Raw genomic sequence first — 25,164 nt, forward strand, 5'->3', positions numbered from 1 at the left:
AGAGCTTTCAAAAAAGAAGAAATAACAACCAGTGAGTATGACAGAGGATGACATAGACAAGGCCGAAGAATCTTGCTCAGTATGTGGAGGTGTTGACATTTTATTCTCCAGGAAGTAGGATGCCATCATTTTTTGAACTCAAAAAAATCTAAATAAGGTCATTTTGTTGGTAAAGGCAACCACTCTGTAACCTGTAATTTTAAAAATTATATTAAGATAAATAATCCTCAATCCATCACTTCTCTGGTAATAGTAGCCAAAATGTATTAAGTATTAATACTTATTTAATAAAATAAATATTTATTGAAAGCCTAAGGTTAATTTTTTGCAATAAAAGCAATCTCCCTGCCATTTGTAGACATCACTGGGCCATCAATTCATACAGGCAGGAATTTTTGTCTGTTGCTTCACAGTGACGGATGTCCCGAGGCCTGAAAGAGTGCTCAACACCCAGGAAGCAGGTGGTAAACATTTGCTGAGTTTTTATTCTTTATTTACATTTCCAATAACAATGAATTTAATACATGTTGAACACTTACATTGTTCTAGGCCTTGGTCTAATCTTTCTTCCTTCACACAGAATGCTCTAATACCTGCATGCTATTACCAAGTTATAGGTTATCACTTATCTTGGCAATGACTCCATAAAATAGATACTTTAATAATGTGTATTTTAAAGGTGAGAAGACAGAGGTTCAGAGAAGTTAAGACAGTTTGTCCAAGGTCACAGAGCAAGGCAGGGTTAGAGCCAGGACTCAAACCCAGTTCTACCCAGCTCCCGTGTTCCTCGTACACTGTGTGCGTCTGGATTGCCTGGGTGTCCAGTTAAAGTGTCAACTCTAATTCAGTCGGTCTGGAATGGAGTTTGAGAGTCTGCATTTCTCCCTGTTGACGTTGATCCTGCTGGTCTACAGACCTCAGTTTTCAGTATTTGAACAGCAAATTCACTCACTATACTACATTGCCCCAAGTAGGTCTAACATTCTGTGCTTCATAGAGTAAAACAAAACAACAAACAACATCATTCATCTCCACTGCTACTAAACAGCATGTGTACACGTGAACTCACGGTTAGATCCCAAAACTCAGCTAACATCTTGTGAAAGTGTTCCATAAGGACTACTGTTGCACTCCTAAGGTGAGCAGCTTGTACATTTCCTTAAAAAATAAACAAACTGAAATTGCTGGCAAGATGATGCAGAGTGTCACACTTAAGCATCCAAGTGGGGTTCACCCAGCGTTACTGGGCAATGCCCCAGGTGCTCTCAGAACCAGCATCCCCTTTTTAATTCCATGTGCACTTCCATCCTTGTGTGTGCCTGCCTGCCTTCCCCTTCCCCTTCCCCACTCTCCTTCCTCTCTCATGTGCCCCAGAAGCCTGACCAACCATCGCAAGGCCTTTCCTTTTGAGAATAGCAAAGGTAGGAAAAAAGAAAACACACCAGAGAAAAATAATTGAAGAACGAAAAAGCGTATCAAAAAACTATGATCACCCGTGTATGAATGTTGCATGAGACAGAAATCTGAAGGATTAACCTTCCCCAGGCCCCCCACCTCCTACCCACCAGGATCCTGGTGCACCCCAGCTGGCTTAAAAGGAGGAGGTTTAAAAACTTAAAGATGTTTCCCGGCTGCAGGACTTCTTACAACCTTCTCCTGGTTGATGGTTCCTGTGAAACTCCAAGAGTTTCCAAGGGTACAACTGTAATCTCCTAAATATCTTTGAACATGGGGCATTTATAGAGCCACTCAAAGGACAGCTGCTTTCTAGAATAAACTTTGAGAAAACTCTGGCCTAAAGAGTTTAGAGATTTCCATTCTATGTTTTTTCCCTACCTTCTCTTTCCCAGCTAAGAAACCGGAGTCAGCGGCAGGTGAGAGAAGTCTCCCTGGTGCAGCCCTTGTTTTTTTCAGACTTACCAATTCAGCGAGGAGAAAGGGGCATGAAGGGAGGTGGTGGGTAGGAGCAACTTAAAATCAGGGGTGACGATCAAAACAGGAATGAAAATAGTTTTGCTGAATCATCTTATCGACATGTTTCATCGGGTTGGTATAATCGAATTCAACATGATTTAGAAAGCTGTTGCCCAAAGCAATGCCAGTGGTGAAAAGAGTATATAGATAAAGAGGTAAACCAAGGCTTACAGATGCATTGATAAAGATAACATACAGAGGCTGAATGCCGCAGGGCAAAACTTCTGCATTCTCAGTTTATCCTCTGGCTTTATTTAACAACTGTTCTTTGTTCTAATTTTAAATAGTGCCAGGGTACATCAAAACATTTAGGAGCGAGTAATGTTATACCAGTTTTTTTAGTATTTTTAGAACAGGGCCTTCGGAAATGATTTGCTATTTTTAAGACAAATGTGTCTTGCCTCCCTAGCATTCCTTGAATGGAGAAAGTTAAAGAAAATCCTTGATGATTATAGTGAATGACTTGGGTGAAAAAAATTTCTTTTTTCAGTTGCAGTTTTACAGCAGTGGTTTTAAAAATAATTTTACAGACGTGACAGAAAATAGCACGCAGAGTCCCAAACAGCTCACTGGATATGAAGGGGACACACGGCTACGTCAATGATCTCTGCGAAACTGGATGTCCAGTTGTTTGAGGGCTAGCATTTACTGAGTGATTACTCTGGGTGGGGCACAACTATGTGTTCTTTGTTTGCATTTATTCACTGAATCCTCACAACCATCTCCATTTAATGAGTGAAAAATCGGATGAATATTCTTTATCTATTTGAAGGTTGAGGAATGTTAAGTAACTTGCTCAAGGTCATACAGTTAGCCCTGGAATTCTCTTATGGGTTGAATTGTGGTCCCCCAAGAGTCATATGTTGAAGTTCTAATCCCTAATACCCAGAATGTGACCTTATTTGGAAATAGGGTCAATGCAGAGGTAATTAGTTAAGTTAAAATGACATTGTACTGGATTAGATGGGCCCTTAATCCAGTATGACTGGTGTCATAAGAAGAATGCCATGTGAAGAGACAGACACACAGGAGGAATGCCATGTGAACACTGGTGTTATGCTGGCACAAGCCCAGGAACTAGCCAGAAGCTAAGAGAGAGGCCCGGAACAGGTCCTTCCTTCCCTAACACCTTCAGAGAGAACATGGCCCCGCCAACACCTTGATCTGGAACTTCCAGCCTTTCAAGCTGTGAGATAATAAATTTCTATTGTTTACTCCAATCAGTTAATGCTACTTTGCTACAACAGCCCTAACAAACTAATACTAATTCCAACCTAGATTCACCTCATTTCAAAGCCCATGCTTTAAACCATTATCCCATACTGCCTCTCATGCTCAATAATGTGGGTCCTTCTGTCTGTAACATTTAGCAGTCACATCTACAGCAGCCCCTCGAAGTTGGATGGCACGTAGAAGCTATCTAATGGGGACACCCACTACCATGGTTGTATCAAATAGTTGCTCAGTATCTGCTGACAATGCACAGGGTGAACAACACATTATGGACTTCCATTTAGGGAACTATTTCCCTGTCATGTCCGTTTTTGTGGAGCCTTATTTTATCCTCTGGAATCAATCTCTTTCTTTCTTTCTCCCTCTCACCTCTATACTACCCCCTCACCAAACACACACACACACACACACACACACACACACACACACGGTAGCCCTATAAACACTAACAGATCTCTTTCATGCTGTCAGATCTCTTCTCAGCTCAGCATCACTATCTCTTTACCTGTCCCTCATATGGCATGCCTCTGAGCCTTCTCACACTCCCTCTGAGGCAGTAGAAGAATATTACATTATAGCAAAAAACCAGAACTGAAATTGTCACGACAGTCAGCTACAAGTTGGGAAAATTTAATTGTCAAACTACATTCTTGTTGCCAGTCGCTGGTAAGGGGTAAGGCTCTGGACCACATTTTTCTACATATTCACTCATTTCTACTTACTGGGATAAAAAATTTCTTTGTAGTAAAGGTAAAATACTCAGGGTCTCCAAGAAAGGTTCAGATCTGGAGCTACAAATAGTAGAATACACTCCTGAGGCAGGACCCCGAAGTTGAAAAGACTCACATTTCTACAATTTAAAGTTGCCAGGAATCCTGAACTAGCAGTTCTATTCCTCTTGTAATTTTCTTTGAAACTATTTTTAAAATATAGGCGAACTCGTGAAAAGATGCCAAGGACAAATTACACAAGAGAAAAGGTAGTGAAGAAACAAATAGAAAAATGTTAATTCTTACTAGTAATCAAAGATGTAAAAATTAAAGTAATCTTGAGGTACACCCAAGGCGAAAAAGAAACTTCTATGTGTACAGTGATGTAACCATTGGAAAAGATTCTGCCTCAAGCTGGTCTCCTGAAGTGCAATTCAAATCAAGAGGGGGCAAGATGCTTCGGATGTCCTCATACCTTTCAAGGCATCTGGCAAGAGTCGAGACACGAACATACACTAGAAATTCTGGGCCACTCCGGAAAAACAGAAATCTCCCTTCATTTAATAAAAAAAAAAAAAAAATGGCGCAGACTTACTTTGAGGAAGTGAGTTTTCATCTTGCCGCAGTGTTTGCCCATCTGCTCCATGACGGGGGAGTAGAGCAGGTCTTTGGAGGGGATGCGGGCGTATGCCACTCTCTTATTGTTGCTGAGCATCCAGATGAAGACGTCTGGAATGGTGTGCTGGGGCTATGGGAACAGAGGGGAAGGGGATTTGATAGGTTAGTACCAAATGAATGCACTTTCAGAGTTTTGTTATCTTGAAACAGTCACTCTCCTGCAAAACAAATTCTATGACTGAAACCATGTAGGTACTTAAACATCTATGAAATCAAGCAAGTTAAGTGCAGCTTCCTTGAGAAGAGAGCCTTTGGCCATGAATTGAAAGTATGTATAAACTCACATGCCAAACGGCTCCTTGTGCTATGAGGACATGCAAGTTGGACCCATGATTTGGCTGGGCATCTTTGGTGGCCTACTTTTCTCTATCTGTACAACTTCCCATGGATTTTTTCCCCCAAAATTGTAATAATGATCTATCTTCAAGCCCCAGACCTCCTTAGAACCAGGTAACATTTCCACAATATTCCAATGAAAAAGCAAAAACAAAAATCCATCAATGTCTTTGAATGACTTTCTACTTGCTCTTAAGAAAGGGAAAGTAATTCGACAAGGAACTTTATATCTGGCATATGATTTTCAAGTATGTTAGCCCCATTTTGGGTGGTTATTCAGGAGAAACTTGACTAAATTGCACAGGAAATTGGAATTTAAAGTTGAGCTAACAAGAATAGGAAGTACAAAATTCCATGCCAAGTGGCTCATTATGTTATGAGTGTTTGAAATGCACATTTCTGAACCACTATACCTATCAAAACAAAAGGAGGTATATTACTATAAACTAGGTTGTGGCATTCCTGGGCTGGAAGCAGATGCTGTGTCTTTCTGTTCTCTAATGCTCAGGTATAATTGGTACCCAAAGGGGGCATCCTTTGTCTCTTGATACAGAAACAGAGACACAAGGATAGAGATTTTCCTCGACAAGGGTTGGTCAGTCACAGACTTGAAGCCCCGTTGCCTGGTTTGAACCTTCTGCATGCTTATCAAAATTCCCACGTCTAATCACTGCCTGTCTCACTGTTTATTATGCCTCCAGGGAGTGACTGATTTGTGACAAGAATTACAACTTTCAAGTACAACAGAAGCGGTACATCTGTACCTCTCCCTGAAATCTTCCCACACAAATCTCTGTTTAAGAGGTTTCTACACATTTATATTTAAGAGGTTTCTACTCCTTCAAGAAGGAGTTTCAGTATCTGACAGAGCAAATATGAGGGCCTTTTTTCCCCAGATCATTCTAGAAGTCACCAGAAGACACTGTTTACAACTCACTTTAAAATGAGAAGCTGTTTTGACCTTTACTGGATGTGAATTTAAATCCTCTTATACTTTAAAACCTATCAAAATTCCTGTGCTTATCATTGACTTCACTTGAGTCCATTAGGGGCTATGCTTTTTATTTTGCTGAATACTCAGGCTTTGTAAAAAATCAATAAAGCTGCAGATGTTTGGCTTAATTTAAAAATCTCTTCTCTCACCTCTAAACTAATAGTGCATGCTCAGCTCAGCAAGGCTAGGGAGAAAACACTGATCTATCTTTCATCCTTACCAAACACCCAAGCCTCACTAGAAGACATTCCAGCTAATCTCCCAGATGAAGTTTGCCTTTAGAGTGGATTACCTCATCAACAAGAAAGCGGATTTTTTCCACAAAGTTCTGGGCTTCGTGGATCATTTCATTAAGAGATAACTTTTTCTTCTGCTGCTGAAGGATCCCCTTAGCCTCCTTGGACATTGCCTCCTAAAACAAGACAAGAGTCAGTGTAGATCTTTCTGGAAATCTGGGCAACAAGCACCGTCCTGTTGCTGACGAGACCCGAAGGTCCTTGTAAGTTCCACACCGAGCCACTCATGCGGGCTGTTCCCGGGTCTGCCACTTGCTGGAAATTTCGTAGGACTGTGGAGCAGTGAGTATCATCTCACCTTCATTTGACAGACGAGAAGCTGAGGCCCCAGAAGGGTCAGAGGTTTGTCAAGTTCACATAGCTGGTTAGCCAGGACCTAAATCCAGGTGTTCTGATACCTAACAACAACAGCTATAATAATAGCAGCTAAAATGTATTGAGCTGTTACTCAGTACCAGGCCATGTTCTAACCACCATATTAATCCTCATTATTCCTTGTAACAATTTTACGAGGTAGGTGCTGTTGTTCCCATTTTATAGCTGAGGAGATAGCAATGCAGCTAGTGAGTGGCAGAGCCAGAACTGACCCCTATCTGAGTCCAGGGTCCCCGTCCTCAGTCACTGCACTCACCACCCCTTCCCAGAGATATGGTGGATGCATCCAGACCAAGAAGACATCATTTGAGGAGCACTGCCAGGGAGCTCAGTATGAGTGGTTGGAACATCCAAAAGTGTTTATTTTGATTCATTTGTTCAGTCCACATTTACATGCTTAGGAAAAAAACAAACTCTTTACAGCGACTTCTAAAGCTCTGTGTGAGTTGGTCCTGCCTACTGTCTGCTTCGTTTTATGACATTCCTTCCTCACTCATGGTGCCCCAGGCACACTGGTCCTCAGAGCTCCTACACCTAGAACATGCCGGGTTTGCTCCATCCTAAGGCTGGTATGCTTAGTGCTTCCTCTTGCTCAAATGTTCTTCCCGGACTCCACAGGGTTGGTTTCTTCTCAACTTACATGCTCACTGTATTACATTCCCCCATGTTTTCCTGATCACCATGGTTTTTGAAATTACCTTCATAGTCAGAACCTGTAATCGCTTTTATGTACTAGTTGCTTACCTGTCTATCATCTGTCTTCACCACTAAAATGTAAACTTCACTGGGACAGGGACCTCCACTGTCTTGCCATCACCTTGTATTCTCAGTGCCTAACAGAGTTCCTGGCACATAGCAGGTATTAAGTAAGTGTCTATGGAATGAATGAACCACTCGAGTTCCTCAAGGACAAGCACCAAGTACTTCCAGCTTTGTGTTTCCAGCACAGTGTCTGGCACATAGGAAGCCTTCTGTTGATTGTTGATTGGAAAAATTGAATATCTGCTGTCTACCAGGCACTGTGCTGGGAGCCATGGCCTGAAACTGGGGGAGGACATAATGCTTCCTTTCTCTGAGACTTTTACAGTTTGGTGAAGTGAAAATAATAAACGCAAATAATTAAAATGTGCAAAGCATCGTGGTACTAGGCAGGGGCAAAGCTGGTTTCACGGAGGATATGACTTTTGAGTTGAGTCTTAAAATGTGAATAGACTTCATCAGACAGAGGGAACAATTACACATGAAGGTGTATAACCATCAAGGGTTACTCAAAATTGTTGGGACATAGATATATGGAAGGGACTAATGAGGGGGAAAATTGGGATGCTAGGTTGGAGCCAGACATTGAACAGCCCTGCATATCACACAAAAAGAATTTGAACTTTATCTTATGAATGATTGAGAGTATCCAAATATTTTTTAAGCAATAGTGACCTGATCAGGCTTGTTTTTTAGCAAGACTATTCTGGTTGTGGTATGAAAGATGGAGTGGCGGAAGACTGCTGCAATAGTCTGGGACAGAGATGCTAAGGAACTCAGCTTAGGGAGTGGTTCTGGGGAGGAAGAAGAGAAGTCAGTTCTAGAGTCTTTAAGGAGCAAAACTGACAGGCCTGGGGTTGACCTGACTGTTGAAGTTGAGGGATAAAGAGTCTGCACTGTCTGTTTGGGGCAGTAAGTGTAGCTGGCAGTGCCAACACAGAATGTGGAACGAGTTTAGACAAGGTGATGGGTTCAGTAAGATAGAGTCTGAGGTGCTGTGAGCCAAGCATAGAGATGTCCACCAGGAGGTCAGAAATACAGGTCTAGAGATGAGGAAGGAGACCTTTCAATACAAAGATATTGAAATTGTAGGCTTGTTTAGGCCAGGGACTGGCAGACGATGCAAAGATGGAGAACTCTGCAGAGAACATGTCATGGAGGGACGCTGAAGAGACAGCACTTCAGTGCTGAGGGGGAACCAGCACAGGAGGAAGGTCTTACAGATGGCGGGAATCTGGCCTCCCCTAAATGTTCTGAAGGACAGAAAAGAAATATTTTGGAAAGAAGGATAAATGAGGCTTTAGGAGACTTGTATTTTAGCCTCTGGACTACAACTAACTAGCTGTGACCTTTAGGAAAATCTGTTAATCCCTCCGAATCCCACTCATATCTTTAAAATGTCCCTGAGAAGTCAAACACTGAGTAATTTTCTTTGCAGAATTGTCAAGGCATCACACAAAATGTCCCTTGGTGCCATTGCTGGAACTGGAGTTATAGGTGAGATAATTCAGGGTCTGACTTGATCTGGCATTTCCAGTCGGAATTCGTGGAACAAGGACTGAGCATCTACAAGGCACCCAACATGTGCAGGTCTCCAGGACACAGAGGGTATCAATACTGCCCTGCTCTCAAGAAGTGCTTCCGGCTTTCAACACAACACTTAACGGGAGGAACCCAAGGACAGGGAGATTAGTTATTTATTTTGGTTTCTTGGCTTGTGGGGCAGATGACCAAGCAAGTTTATGATCTTCACAAAATATAAGGATCAAGAAAATAAGCCCTGGGGAACTCAATCAGAATAGGAAGTAGGACCTGTGGGCTTCTAGCTCACCTTTGTAAACCTTCAATAAATGCTAGTTCCTTTCCAACTCAACATATATTCTCTTCTCACTCTTGTCCCTACATCACACAAATGTATGACCTTTAAACCTTAACCTCATCTGGTCTATGACCTATGCCTCATGCATGAGGTTTATTTTTAAAGCACATGCTTTAACTGTGTCCAAAGTATAAATAGATTTCCACATACCAACTCCTGCCAACAGAGTGTAAGTCGTTTCTTATCTAAAGTGGTTTGGTTCAACATCTTGGGCTTCTTTTCTGCTTCAGAGATAAAGGCACTATAAAAGAAGAAGAACAATTTTGAAACCTACTTAGTGAAAATCCATTTATATAATTCCAGAGATTTGCAAATACACTTTCTGCAATACAATGGAAAGCTGATGAAGCCACAGAACCAAGATTTTTAATTTAGGATTAAGCAATGATGTTCTAACTTTTCTAAGAGATAAAATGAGAATTGGAAATGATGCCCATATCCAACATTAGTTCTGGGAAATAAATGTTTGTTTCTCCACATTACCTTTTTTTCAATACATATCCATTGTGATTACTATTAAAATTCTTTTTTCTTTTTTTTTTTTAAGACAGAGTCTTGCTTTGTTGCCCTGGGTAGAGTGCAGTGGCATCATTGTAGCTCACTAAAACATCAAATTTCTGAGCTCAAGTGATCCTCCTGCCTCAGCCTCCTATGTAGCTGGGACTGTAGGCATACATCATCATGCCCAGCTAATTTTATTTTCTACTTTTAGTAGAGACAAAGTCTTGCTCTTGCTCTGGCTGGTCTTGAACTCCTGACCTCAAGTGATCCTCCTGCGTTGGCCTCCCAGAGTGTGCTAGGATTACAGGCATGAAGCCAATCTCTAAAATTCTTAACAAAGAAAACAATAATACAGTTTTCCTTCATTTTACAAATTTAAAACACACAAAAAGTTTCCTAAAATGTTAAACAAATATTTTAGACTCAATACTGGGATATGTCCCCACATTTTGAAAACCATACAAAGGACTGAATAGTAACATTTTTTGAAGATGAAGTTACAAATGTGTTCAATAGGAAAACAGTAAAGATTATTACTACAATTCAAGAAGAAATATAAACAGCCAAAAAACTTCAGGAAATAAGATATTGTCCTCATTAGTGATAACTTAAATGCCAATTAAAATCAGTACCATTTCACTTATAAGAAATGAGTAATATTCAAGTTTGGTGAAAATGTGGGGAGATAGATAGTTATTTTTCTATACTATTGTAGCAGAGTGTAATTCGTTACAATGTTTTTGAGGCTATTAGACAGCACCTATCAAAATTTAAATGTATACATAATTTGGCTAAAAAATTATACTGGAATTCTTATCCTTCAAAAATAACTGAACAATTTGGCAAGAATAAGCTTACACAATAATGTCTGTTGTAGCATTGTTTATAGTAGCAAAATAAGGGACCAGTTAAATATATCACTAGGGACTAGTTAAATATACATGACACATCCATGTAATTGAATATTGAGGATGTCTACTCCATGCTCCTGTAGAGAGATGCCTGTGATATATTATTGAGTGAAAAGGCAACCTGCTTAGCAAAATGTGAGATATCATTTGTGAAGAAATATGGTATTTTCATGAGTGTGTATATATTGAGGGTGTGTGTTTGCAAATCCACAGAAAAATCCAGCAGGATAAATAAAAGTCTTCTCTCCGGAGAGTAGGATTGGAGAGAGAATTGAGACAAATGCTTCTACTTGATACATTTCTATTTTTTTTATGTTGAGCATGCAGTCCTTCTGTGATGAAAACATCAATTATAAAGGAAATGAAAAGGAAAATCTAAGATGCCACACCTTCCAGAGAGAGGAAAGAAAGATCCCATACCAGGATCTGCCTGCCGGCAGTTGGAAGCCTCACCCAAATTCTCTCTGGGCATATTAGTAAAGTTACATTTTCTCTGAGTTTTTAAAAAGAATAAGAAAGCTTATATTTTGAGGAAGGAATCTTGTTGCCCCATTCTTGCCTTTCGTCGAGGCACAAGGAATTCCCTTCCACTCTGCGGAATGGACCAGTCCAGGTAGAAGCGGCTGACACTTCTGATCGCTCTCTTTTCCCCACAGGGGGAAAATAATTAGTTTCCTCATCAACCGTGGATTAAGCAACCACAGCACGTGTTTCTATTCATTCTCCGTCTTTCAGCCCAATCTTCCTGCTGGTTGTGGGCAGCCTCCTTACTTCCATGTGGCCAGTGACCTGTCCCTGCTGGGGGGGGGCTCTGCAAGTCCAGCTGCTCGGCTATGAACAGGCATGGGGAGCAGGAAGCCCACCTGACCTCAGGTCCAAGATGTGTTCTTAAATCCAAGTTTCCCAGATATAAAACTAACATTTCAATCTCTGTCTGACCCTCATAAATATTTTTTCATTTGGTTGTAAACTTGAAGAAAAAGGAGCATGATTATCACCCCAAATAATCCCCTGATATAGAAAAGTTATTGAACTATTAATTTACTCAGTTTCTAAAAATATGATACTCTGAAGCGTTTTAAAGCCACTTAAAGAGAATTGCAGGTGGCACTTAGCTCACAGCAGGAGTAGCACTGATACATATAGCTTTTATAATGAAAAACAGAAAAGAAATAAAGACGGAAAAACTACCTATTTATTTCTTTGCTTTCTTTTGTGTGTGTGTGTGAATTAAAAATGGTTGGATAGTTGAGAGCTTGGGAAAGACAGAATTTATAAAGCAGAACACTGGGATTTAAATGTCCCCTGTCTACTGGCTCTTGCCTTCTATCAAATTAATTTCCATTCTCTGTCCATGAATTCCACCATGACAAATTCTCATTTTTGTGCAAATCTCAGCCTGGTTAATTTCAAGAGCTGGTCCTGATTGCTTCTTTATGGGATCAGCACCTCTCAGCTGATGCTCAGTGAGTCCCACCTCCTGCAATTCATGCCACTGTGTCATCCCCTCCTGTTGAATGTGGCCTGGACCTAGTGACTCTCCTCTGACAGAATAGTCAAGAATGATGGGATGTCACTTCCTAGATTATGTCACGAAAGACTGTGACTTCCATCTGGTGGGCACGTTCGCTCTGCTGCTTCTTGCTTGATTGCTCTGAGGAAGGCAGCTGGTGCGTAGTGAGGGCAGCTTGGACAGGCCCACATGCAAGGAATCGAGGGTAGCCTCTGACCAACAGCTAGCAAGGACTTGAAGTCCTCAGTCTGACAGCCCACGAAGAAACTAACTCTGCAAATAACCATGTGAGTGGTCTTGGAAGTGAATCTTTCCCAGTTGAGCCTTGATATGACTGCAGACCCAGTCAATGCCTTCATTGTGCCCAGAGAGGCCCCCGTCCAAGGGACCCAGCTGAGCCACAGCTGCATTCCTGACTCACAGAAACTGGCAAATAATAAATATTGTGGTAAGCCACTGAGTTTTGAGGAAATTTGTTACTCAGTAATAGATAATTATCCATGCTATTTTTGATCTTTTCTATATTAATCTATCACTTGGAATAGAGTTATTTATTAATTGGTGCTTATGGATGTGTTCTAATGAAAAATTCTATTAAATAGTGCCAGAGTGCAGAAAAAAATTACCCAAAATAGGGTGCTCTGGCATGCTGAGTTCTTCGACAGTTAAAAGCCTCAGAAATAAGCCTCAGAACCAAGGTCTCCCTCTGACCTTTCCCACACCTTCCTGTCTCTCTGATCTTCTTTTCTGAAACACCAGGAGGGACTCTCTGGAATTTCCTATCTAACTAAGAAAGCTTAAATGCAATTGTCTTAAGACTCCTTCCCTAGAGATCTCATCAAATAACCAGGAAAGATCAACCACCCAAGAAGAAAGAGATGGGGCGTCATCACCACGCCCAGACATACTTTCCTTCCATTCTTCCACGGGCAGCTCCAAGAGATCAGCTGGACTTAATCTGCATCATAAGACAACTTTGTTCCTGTGCAGCTCCATCCCTCCCCATCCCACAATGTCTGCCTCCCACCTTCCTCCCAGTGCATTCATTCTCCCCAATAACAATTGTCCCTAAACATACCATCTCTCAAAAGAATTATTTTCATTCCCCATCTCTCCCTTCCTCTTCCCCCTCTCTGTACCGCACTGGGTAATTGCATAATCACTCTGTGATTCTCCCCTGTGCACACTAATACCTTTGTATGCCTTTTCTCCTATCAATCTGCCTTTGTCAGTTGAATTTTAGCAAACCTTCCGAGTGTGAAGGAGAAGTTTCCCATTGGTTCTTATAATAATATTTGGTATAACTTATCCTTCTAATGGTCAAATTGTCACTGAGTATCCACCAAATACCAAGCGCCATGCTGGTGTGAGACTAACTAATTCAGACTTAAAGCTGTTAGAACATTAAATTATTCTTGGCCTTGAGAGGAACATGGCTATGTAGCCTGAGTTATGTAGCATGTAGTTGCAACTTCTACTTTTTCCTGAAAAAGATTAGGAATGACCAAGCAGCACCAGGGATAAGATGTCCTCAGAACATTACTCCTCCTCATGGAATAGCAATCTTCCTTGGAATGTAGCAAGCTGTACTAATCAAACTGCTGTAATGTATGTACTGGGCTTGTACAGAAAGTATTGCAACCCTGCTAAAACTGTTTCTGTCTGTCTGAGTGAAAGTTTAACTCCCTCACTTTGGGGCACTGACTCCCATCCCTTTGGAGTCTGTATGTCCTGGGTGGTCATCCTCAAGCTCTGTGCTTGAATAAACTCTCTACTGAATCATGTTTTATGAATCTCATTATTTAAGGTTGACACTGGCCACTGACACTATTAGTATTTTTCTTTTTTCACAAATAATTTCTGCAATAAGTCTTTCTTTTCTTTTTCCCACCTTTGGTTTAGGTTTTAGTTGTTTAAGTGTCAGAAAGCAGTAGTTAGCCCATAAGCACCAGCTAAATTACTGAACAAAATGAAGATGGATATAACACCATAAAATGCCCATCTGAAATGCATGTGAAATCGACTATTTTCTCAAGGTAATTAAAAGCTGATTCAATAGAAGCTCATGTTCGCCAACTGTCTCTCCCAGTACCTGCTTTGACTGATGAAGTCACTGAGAACTGTTTTCATCTTCTCTTCTGGTGCCTCCTCTGAAATCTTAATCAATTCTTTCACTTCTTCTATACTTTCTTCCTGAAAGCAAACCACAAGGATGGAGAGATGAGGGGTTGGAATGAGACTTGTGTAGAGATACTGATGGTAACACCCCAGAAACAATATTTAGCTAATTTTTCATTTTGGAAATGAAGGAAGATTTTCTTCATTTTCTTATGCTTTAACTGGAAAATGCTACTGCATTCTAACTTTGAACCTTCCTTTCCTCATGTGGAGTTGATCTAGTTACAAGCCTTCTCCCATATTGTTCAAACTCATTTTTCTGTTACAGACCCATTCACTAACTGAGTACCATTTATTTAGAGTCTACCCTCTGGGGAAAGCTTATGTCATGGGGAATATCTAACAATGTAGATTAATTAGAAACAATTACCAAAAACTTCAAAAGCAATGTTCAAATTAATTTGTTATATAGTAATATAATCATGTTGAATAAACTCTGAAATGAAAGTCATATTCTTCTGACTGTATGAGTTTTGGCCAGGGAATGGTGCAGGATGTATATGGCAATGGCTATATGCTTGTCTACTTAATAATTTCACTTTTCCTTTTGGGCCTCAATTCTAAAATTGCATTCAGTGACTTGGAGGAAAACGGTGCCCAAGGGGACATGTACATGCTGCTACTGCTTTAACAGAATTTACAAAAACTATATTCTCTGCCATATGCCAAATTTTGGAGCCTGTTCCCTTCTTTACACTTTCACTATAAGAGCAGGCAACATTCTGGAGTGGTTAAGGATTTGGGTTCTGGAGTCAGACTGCCTTGGTTCCAATCCAGGCTCTACCACTTACAAGTAAACTGTCCCCTTTGTGCTCAGTTTCCTCATCCATAAAATGGGATAATAATAGTACCCAACTACAACACTGTACAGGGGTGCAAATATCTTCAAACAGAGCTTGGTGGTTAGTAAACATTCAATCATGTCTATCACGGTTATTGGCTGTGATATGCTAAGCCTGGCACTGAGAAAGGAATTAGAAATGAGTGCTACTATGACCTCTAGGAAAAATTCTTACTTGTTTTTTCAAGACTCTTGGAGATAAACTATCTGTTCTGTCTGAAGGAGAGGCAAGACCAACCTTACAAAGAGAGTCAGTGGCTTCCACATGGTGTGACCCTCGACCAGGTCTCCCCAACCGCTTTCAGGAGGGATAAGACAAGGGCTGCCTGGTGAGGTGTGTGGGGCAGAGAGTAGAGGTCACTCCCCATGAGATGTGTGGGAGAAGGAGGGAAGGGTTCACAAAGTGCTGGTGCCAGATCCCAAAGAAATGGAGTTCCCAAGTTTTGTCTCCTCCCTGGGGGTCAGGTGGAAGGACCTAGCATTTATTGTATTTTGGCATTATTTTAAATACTTTCACACATTCAATTCCACACATAATTATTTAACCCCTATCAGCTTCCAGGTATTATGCTAAATGCCATAGAAATGGTGGGAAATAGTTATTGAACAAATAAACACACAAATAAATTGAAATTACGGTAAGAAGTCCAAAGGCAAAGAACAGAGTGTTATGGGAGAGGATAAGGAGGAGGAACGGGTCAGAAAGCTTCTCTGAGGAAGTGCTTGAAACTGAGCCCTGGAGGTTGACTGGGCACCACAGGAGGAGAACGGAGGGAAGAGCAGCCCAGGTGGAGGGAGGTGGAGGAAACAGCATGCTGGTGGCTTTGAACCTTAAGGGAACTTGGTTTCTTCAGGAAACTCAAAGGAGACCAGAGTGGCTGGAATAAAGTAAGAGAAGAAGAGCATAGGGGAGATGGGGCTGTAGACAAGGCAGGGCTTGATCTTATACAGAACTGTCCCTCATGTTGAGGACTTAGAATTTTACATTAATTGAAGCCAGGACCTATCAATTTTGTGAGAAAGTCATCAATCTCCTGCCCTTTGGAGATTAGGAAATCAGCTTATACCTAGGTCCTGTAACAGTAAGAAGCAAAGTAGGTGTATGAATTCAGAGAGCTTGATTTAGAGTCCAGGGATTTTGCAAAATGTACCCTCATTCCCCTGGATCCACGTAGTAGTATCCATGTGCCTTCCAAATGCAGCAGCCTCAATTCATTTGTATATAAACTGAGGTCAAGTTCCTCTACCAGGTGTATGAAAAAAATTCCTTTTACCCCCAGTTTCCCAATCGTCAGATCCATCACCTGTCAAAGTCACCTACCAGGAGGTCCGCCATTTTCTCCAGCATGTTGGACCAGTGCAGCCTGAAGGTCTGGTCTCCCCAAGAGCTGACGAAATAGACACAAGGCTTCTTAGCATCAAATGGCAAATAGTTGTAATTCCTGTGAAAACACATTAGGTCTGGAAGTTAGTTGGCAATCAGAGTTTTTCAGGTAATCCCAGTCATACATTCATGTTTTGTGTGTTCTAGGTGGGATGGGCGAGGATTGGCGAAAAAGCATCAAACTGTTAATACCATCTTTAGTCTGTACTTAGGGACTTGTGAGAAACGAACAATAGTATGTGGCTACAATGGAGAGGTATTCACAGCTACCATCAGACCTAGGGCAAAGCTTAGAAATGATTATCAGGCAAGCCTTCTTCAAGGATGATTTTAAATGGGAGAGGAAGGAAATGAGGAAAATTGACTTTTATTTAAGTATCTATATGCCAGGCACATGTAACAATCAAGTGAGATAATGTGAATGCATCTGTAAACTGAAATTGCTAGAGAAATGTAAGAGAATAATAATATTATTAATGAGGGTGAAGGTATATGTCCCAAACTAAACTCCAGCATTCCACAGCTTGCCATTCATCCATTCTTTCTTCCAGTCATTTTTCCATCCACTCATGCATTCATCCATCCTTCCACTCCACCATCCTTCCATTCATCCCTATCCATCCATCCATCCCTATCCATCCTTCCATCCATGCATCCTTCCTTCGATCTATCCTTCTATGCATCCACCCATCCTTTCATCCATCCATCCATACATACATCCTTCCATCCATCCATCCATCCTTCCTTCTATCCATCTATCCACCCATTCAATATTTATTGTTGCTGGGCATTGGTAATAATAATACAGAGGACTCACTGGGCTAAGAAGGGACAAGAGGGGTAGCAAAGTCACTAAAAGGGGAAGCTGTGGAGCCAAAGGGAATGTTTGAGAGTGACAGCTGGAAATGCTTAAATGCTGATGACAAGGAGATAGTTAATAGGGGGAGATGGAAGACAGAAAAGAAGGAGCTAATTTGTAAATTTTGGTTCCCAGGGAGGAGAGGGAAGGGCATGGAGGCAAGTAAGGTGGGAGAAGTGTGACAAAAAGTTGAGAAGTTCCCTAATGACAGCTATTTTTTTGACTAGGTTTTCCCCAAACATTTTGTAATTTCCTCACAAACACCTGGAGCTGTGTGAAGAGAACTGTGGAGGGAAAGACAAAGTAAAGTTCTTAGAATGGGTGTGATGGGACAGGTGGCCCTGATAAATGTGGACAGTGTTTGGAGCAACAAGCCTACAGAAGACAGGAGGAAGGGAGGAAGGGAGGAAGGGGGGGGGGAGAGAGAGAGAGAGAAGAGCAAGCTTTGTTTTCATTCCAAAAAGCTAAAGAGAGCTTCAGCCTGAAAGAATAGGTGGTTGTTCTTTTTTAGCTCTCCCACCCAAATTTCTTTTGAAGGAGATGATAAAATGAGCAAAGGTGCCCCATGGTCTATTCTGCATAAAATAAACCAGCAGGTGTTTACTCAGAAAAGAAGCCAAATAAGTTCTTGGCAGAAAATGAGGTTATTATGACAGCAGGAGAACATAAAAAAAAATTTCGAAACCAAACTGCTCTCTTTATTTTATCTCTTTTTAAATTATTGCACTGAGAATCCTACAACTAAATATATTCCCACTCAATACTGTACTTTGTCCCAGGGTTTATTTGGTTTGGGTCATTTTGTGCTAATATGTTTGAGGTCTTTGTCGCTTTGGTTCTTGGGGTCCTTCTAGTCATACTGGGTCTGTATAGACCAGGGTCCAGATGTTGTGGTTTTAGGCAAATTGCAGTGCAGACAGACGGCAGCAGATGGGAGGGTGCCATGCCATCAGGGGACAGAGAAGACTGCCAGTCTGAATGGCTGTCCTGACACAGGACTAGCCTTGTGACTTTGGGCAAGGGTAGGCCTGGAATCTGAATATCACAGGATGACCTGCCATTGGATGTCCTCTGTTCCAATCTCATTCCTGAGCTCCAGCCCCATACATATAACTGTATGCAAATACAGGCTGGGCATGGTGGCTCATGCCTGTAATACCAGCACTTTGAGAGGCTGAGGTAGGAGGATCACTTGAGGCCAGTAGTTCAAGACTAGCCCAGGCAACATAACAAGTCCCTGTCTCTGCAAAAAATTAAAAAATTTAGCCAGGCAGGGTGGCACATGCCTGTAGTCGCAGTACTTGGGGGGCTGAGGCAGGAGGATCACTTCTCCCAGGAGTTCAAGGTTGCAGTGAGCTATGATCGTGCCACTGCACTCTAGCCCAGGTGACAGAGCAAGACCCTGTCTCAAAAAAATTAAGAGAACAGATGACAACTTTCCAGTTTGTGGCTTGGAGGACTCAGAGAATGGTGGGATCATTATATGGTACAGGAAAGATAGAAAAAGGAGAAAAGTTGTCTGTGAAGACAGTGAGCCTGGTGAGTGACTTGTGGGACACCCAAGTGGAGGTGTTCAGATCTGCTGCCCAGGAAAGAGAGCTGTCTGCGGAAATAGATCTGTGAGTCCATTATCCTAACAGTGGTTACAGGTCAGAGGGTATCTAGATCAAGAAGTGCAGAGAGATTGAGGAGCATAGTGATGTGGCCTTGCGGGGTCCATGTTACGTCTCTGGACTCCATTCTCCTCACATGCAAAATGGGGACAGAAATGTGCTATTATGAAAATCCAATAATATCATAGGTATTTTACTCATAGCACAAGATTGAGCAATAGAAGACTCTCACTACTTGTGGCTTTCTCTTCTCATAAATCACTTGATGGGTGCTTGACACCACTTTTAAAAAAAATATTCTGCAGTTTTATTTCTCTCTGCAGGTTGAAAATTTACATGGATTAAAGGAGATCAGAGAGGGTGCATGTAGGTGCCTCAGCTGCTTTCTGAAATGATCTTTTCTGGTGTCTGACAATTGTTTTTTGAGTTTTTCAGTTTGCAAGTGACTGTGGCAAGAATAAGATAAGAAATGATGTATTCAATATCCCACCAAGCGGAGTTTACGTAATAGCACAGAACTCAGATGAATATAATAACTGTTAATAGGGTTGGGATTGAAATTTTAAATTCTGACCTTCCTACCTTGTTATGCTTCAAAGTTATAGAATCATTATCATCATCATCATCGTTGCCCTTAAATGAATTACCTGGGTTTGTTATTTGGGGAGTGTCATGTTACTAAGGATTTAGTTGAGTACTACTAACCCTGTTGTCCCTGTTTGTGCCTTGCTCTCACAAAATAAAAATTCTGTTTCTGATTTTAGGGAAGAACTGAATGAGACAATCCCAGAAATTGGGCCACAGACCGCCATCAGAATCCTTGACTGTTCTCGCCTGTTGGGTCTCCTACCTGTTCCCTTCCGTCACCAGCGGCTTCTCTGGGTGAGTGGTGGAGGCCACAGGGAGGGCAACATCACGGGCTGCCTCCTCTGGCCCTTCGTGCAGCAGTGGAATGTCTTCCTCAGCTAATTCAGCTGACTTCTTCCTACTCCCATGATGGGACCCTCCATCAATCAGGTTTCCAAAATTACCTGCAGAGGCAATGGCAAGGGGAGAGGGGCCAGGTGTCAGCAAGTAGCATTAGTCCACTTGGAATAAAGGATCCAAGCTCATGCTCTCCCAAGACAAAGAAATAAGATCTCACTATGAAGGTAGAAAGAGCAACGGTCAGACCAAAGAAATAAGATGGACAATGACAATGAGCTATCATCTCTACCCACCTTATTTTCTCTTTAGTAAAAAGTACACAAATTACAAATTAGAAAACACAGTCAAGTAAAAAAGAAACGAGTCACTAGAAATCATAAAACTCAGCTATAACCATTTTTAGTAACATTTTAGTGTACATTCTTCCAAAACTTCTTAGAGATGTTGGTAAAGAATCATTGTAGACTTATCATTTTGTAATCTGCCTTTTTCGCACAGTAAAATATCATGAACATCTTTCCAAACCTGCTTCTCCTCTAAAAGAAGACCTTGTCTAAGTCCCCAAAGACAATATCATGTTGGGGGCGGGAGAAAGAGAGAGAAAGAGAGAGAGAGAAGAAAACACCTTGGGGCAAATAGGGCAGTTTTGTGCCACAAATATCATTGCATAAAAATAGATACCCATCGTAGGCATATCAATGTCATTCACCTTTACATTTTACAATCTGATTTTCAAATACTTAAAAAGATTAAGATGAACATTTACTTCTTTCAGGCGGAGCCCCCAAACCAGCCATGTTATAGAGCTGGTCAACTTTGTTTAAAGCAAAAAAGGTCCAGGATCGAAAGCTTGTAACCCTGAAGACCCCTTAACTTGGGGAGCCTTCCTAACTCCTTCTTCCCCACTGGACTCCTTCCCTGGCCCTTCCTCTCCTCTCCAGGCAGGCTGGGTGCCACTACTCTGTATTCCTGCAGTAGATGCTATTGGTGTCCCTCTCGGGTCTCCCTTACCAGGAAGGGACACCCAATCCCCAGCTACTGAGATGGCTGCAAATAGCTCATAAGAGCCACCCTGCCTGGAGAGTTGCCTTCTGTAAAGAAGACTGCCTCTCCCTGGAAGATCACAAGGCCCCTCCCTGTGCCTGAAGCGACTCACTGCTCCTATGGGGATATAAATGCCCAGCCCCCTTGCCTCGGAGGGGGACCAAATCTGGGGTGCCACTCATGCTCCAGAGCTCCCCACAGGGTCAGGATGTGGCTAATGCCCCTGCCCTGGGAGACCTCCTGTGCTCCTTTCATCCCTTTGTCCTGAGAGCACACCATCAACACCTCACCTGTACAAGAATCCCTCGGGCTTTCTTTCTGGGAACCTGGCCTAGACAGGTCCCTAACATCACATGCATATGTCTATCACTCCTCTACCACCTCATTTTCAAATAATCTACTTGGATGTCTGTAAATGTCTTGAGGATGGAAACAGTATCTTGCTAATTTATGTGTCTCCAGTGGTCATGGCACAAACACAGGGTCTTGATTCACATTTGATAAATCAATGACCTCGACATGTTAACATGCCCATAACAGTCTTTCTCCCAGTCTTGTTCCAAGTTATTCTCTCCTTCCCTTCTCCATTACTCCTACCTTAGGAGTAATAACAACACCCGGGAAGGCATAAATGGCATCCCAGAAGGAGGAGGAGATTACTGTTAGCAGGTCTTGCCCGAGTCCTCTTTCTAACATTCTCCAGCTGTGTAAGCTGGATGGTTACTCAACCTCTCTAGACATACATTATGGTTGAAACCATGGAATTTGTGGCAAATCAATTACAAAGTCAGAGCATGAGAGCAGAGAAGGAGGATAGTTAGGTGGTGTTTTTCACAGCACAACAGGAAGAAAATTGAGGTAACTGGGAGTGTGTAAAGGGATGAACCATGTAGTCTGAGATGGACAGAGAGAAAAGTGAAACAGAAGAAAGGATTGGATAGCTCTATGAGTCAAATGGAAGAGATTGTAAAAGGCAACGAGAAGGATGGAGGCTGGGGAAGGGGAGAACAGGCTATTGGAGAGCAGGAGTTCAGAGGTGGGGCACCCCTGTATGCTGAACTCACGGCCTTCCTGCAGAACCCAGTCCACCAAGAGACTTCACCGCCTACTGGCAAGTTTTTCCTTGGACAGACCCCAAATCTCCCATTTTGCACATCTGTCTTTGTATTCTTGATCCCATCCTGGATCCCCTTCCTCCTCTCTACAGCCCTCAGATACTTGAAGCCAGCCACCAGGTCTCTCTATGTTCCCACCCCAAACCTCTCTTCTTAGAGCAGACCCTTCCAGATCTCTCTGCCTTCCCTATAAAGACACCTGTTCCCTAAATATATCTTCACCCTCTGGTCATGCAGCCCTGGGATTCTGTGTCAGGCCTCCAGTTGGGTGCCTCAAAAGGGCTGGATTCCATTCCCATTTGCTTCTGCTCTGTCGAAAGAGCTGCTTGAATGTGCATGAAGACCTTCTCTGATGGAATGCTCTTTCTTGAATGGTTTCCCCAGTTTCATAACAGCCCAGAAAGATTGTTGGGAGTTATAATAATAGCATCTACTATATACATGGCACTTTGTATGCATTAACTCCTTAAACTTTTGCAACAACTCCATGAAGCATTATTATTCTTCCGGTTTTACAAATGAAGAAAATGAGACCCAAATAAATTAAGTGAGTCCAGGGTAATGGAACCACGATCAGCACTCAGATTTGTCTGAATCCAAAACTATACTTTCACTTTTTTTTAAGTGTGAAAATAAATCTACTTCTTATATATTGACACTAAGGTAGACAAGGAATTGTTCATTTCATTCTGAGGTACAAACCTCTGCCAGAGTGTTAACATCTTCACGTAAGGCACTAATTCATTTATTCAAGAAATAGGTTTTTAAGGCCATGCTATGTGCCAGGCTCTGTGCTGTGTGCACTTACCAATAGAAACCTCAAAGCTGATGGGTTTGTCTCCAATCTTCCGGTCAATCATGGTAGCTTCAAAAAATGCTCCAAAGAGTAAAAATTCCTCTTGTTTTTCTGGTACAATCTACAGAAGGGAAAAAAATTACTAGATAGAACTGGATTTTTCTCACCAGGAAGCTGATTTTAGTTATGCTGACTTGATCCACCGTAATTTATAGGCATCTGAGTCTGTTTCTGTTGGAAATGGCCCAGCATTTCCCAGATAATCAGACAGACAAGAATCAGAACCCACCAATTGCAAATCCAAGTTCAGCTGTTTATCTAGAATGATGCAGTCTCAATCTCCTGAGCTTCTACCTTAAAACAAAATCTCCTTTTATTTTAACAAATAAGCTTGGCACGTATATCTTTCTAAAATGCTGCTGGTCAAACACAGACTTGGGACGAACTTCTGGTGATCGGGCTTTTAGAAAACAGAAGATCAAAGATGAAATACTGAGAATTACAGGATTAAATCCTTACACTTGAGCACAACTTTACATCTTACACAGCTTGGTCACACACATCATGCTGTTTGTTCCTCCTAACAACCTTGACAGGTCAAAATTTGGATCATACCCAATTTACAGAAAAAGGAACTAAGGAAACTAAAGCTTGATGTTGTCAAGTAACTTTCGCAGGTATTCTGACCACAGACCCACTGTTCTTTGTGTTTTATTTTTTGTTATTTATTTATTTATTTATTGATTTTTAGAGACAGAATCTCACTCTGTCACCCAGGCAGGAGTGTAGTGGTGCAATCTTAGCTCACTGTAACCTTGAACGCCTCGGCTCAAGTGATCCTCCTGCCTCAGCCTCCTGAGTAGTTGGGACTATAGGCATGTGCCCCCACATCTGGCTAATTTTTATTTTTTGAGATGGGGTCTCGCTATGTTGCCCAAGCTGGTCTTGAACTCCTGGCCTGAAGCAATCCTCCCACCTTGACATCCCAAAGTGCTTGGATTAGAGCATGAGCCACCACGCCTGGCCTCCTGTGCTCTTTGAACTAGAACATGTGTTAACCCAATGCCTTGGGGCTAACCTGAAGTCAAACTCCAAATAAGGAAGCCTGGATGAAAGGGGCAGGGGGGTTAGGCATATGCTTAAGCATTGGCAACCCCCAGGCATCCAGGGTGAGCTACGTGCACTGTGGTTGCCACTGTGAGGGATGCACAGGTCCCAGAATCTCAGGTGCCTCTATATGGAAAAGGGTCTTAGCTTCATCTACTCCAACTTCTACCTTTTACCTGAATAAACTAAAGCTCAGAGAGACTAAGGGGCTTCCCAAGGTCACACAGCAAGCTAAAGTCATCCAAGACTAGAGGCCTGGTTTCTAACAAGGCTGCCTTCCCAAGGCACCTACAGTCTGAAAACTGGACTATATAACAGATCATAAGACAGGAGCCATCACAAGGGAATACACAATTATTTGCAAATGACTCTTATTGTTGTGGAAGAGGCTGACGCTTCAGGGAGCAGATGTTTCTGGACACAGTGACACAGCATCACATTTCTGATGAACAGGCTGAGTAAGCTGGAGCCATACAGTGTGTGCTTCCTGGTTTTGTGATTGCATTTATTAATTAAACTCTGCAGAGAAGGCAGTAAGGTTATTGTAAGGAAATAAAGCAGTTGGCCCCAGGGATCAAGAGCCCCATTGAGTCAAGAGCCCTAATCCATGTCCGTCAGAGGCCCAAAGTGTTCCTACATCATTAGGCAACAGGTGACCCCTTCATTCACACAGGAGCCTCCTGGGTGCTGGCAGCCCCAGGAAATATTTCTATTGACCAGAAAATGTCACACAGGTTGGGGCTCAGTGCTGGATCTTACTCACAGAGCACACACCCTCCTACTCTACCCACTGGCTATAAACTAGCCTCTTATCTCACCTTCTTGAAGCTGAGTTTTCTCTCTAGGAGGTTAAAAGCTACTGAGAGACCTGGAGGGAAAGTAAGCTGTGTAGCCCACAAGAGGGACCTCAGGACCCACAGCCAGAAAAAACCCTTCTTCAACTCTCAACTTGGCCACTTCCAAGCTGGTTGACTTTGGGCAAGTCATGTCCACTCTCTGGGTGTCACTTTCCTTATCTGTGAAATAGACCTTCATAAATAGGGTCTACAGGGAGGAGAGGCAGCAGAATTATCACTCGTGTGGAGCTCCTAGTAAAAAGCCTATAAATATAAACTCCATCGACAGTAGTCACAATGCGTGT

The 25,164-nt window shown here is 42.0% G+C and overlaps 1 protein-coding gene across 1 annotated transcript in view; it reads right to left on the reverse strand.

Moving 5' to 3' along the window:
• The window catches only part of FER1L6 (fer-1 like family member 6), a 124,384-nt gene that overhangs the window by 75,863 nt on the left and 23,357 nt on the right, over positions 1 to 25,164 (reverse strand). The window contains exons 11-17 of the mRNA XM_069466013.1: positions 22,929 to 23,037; positions 19,885 to 20,065; positions 16,500 to 16,620; positions 14,252 to 14,352; positions 9,385 to 9,475; positions 6,218 to 6,337; positions 4,513 to 4,665 (exon numbers count right to left, since the gene is read on the reverse strand). Coding sequence (XP_069322114.1) covers positions 4,513 to 4,665; positions 6,218 to 6,337; positions 9,385 to 9,475; positions 14,252 to 14,352; positions 16,500 to 16,620; positions 19,885 to 20,065; positions 22,929 to 23,037 — 876 coding nt within the window. The remainder of the gene's footprint in view (positions 1 to 4,512; positions 4,666 to 6,217; positions 6,338 to 9,384; positions 9,476 to 14,251; positions 14,353 to 16,499; positions 16,621 to 19,884; positions 20,066 to 22,928; positions 23,038 to 25,164) is intronic.

Source organism: Eulemur rufifrons, chromosome 3, assembly GCF_041146395.1.
Source record: "Eulemur rufifrons isolate Redbay chromosome 3, OSU_ERuf_1, whole genome shotgun sequence".
Lineage (NCBI taxonomy): Eukaryota > Metazoa > Chordata > Mammalia > Primates > Lemuridae > Eulemur > Eulemur rufifrons.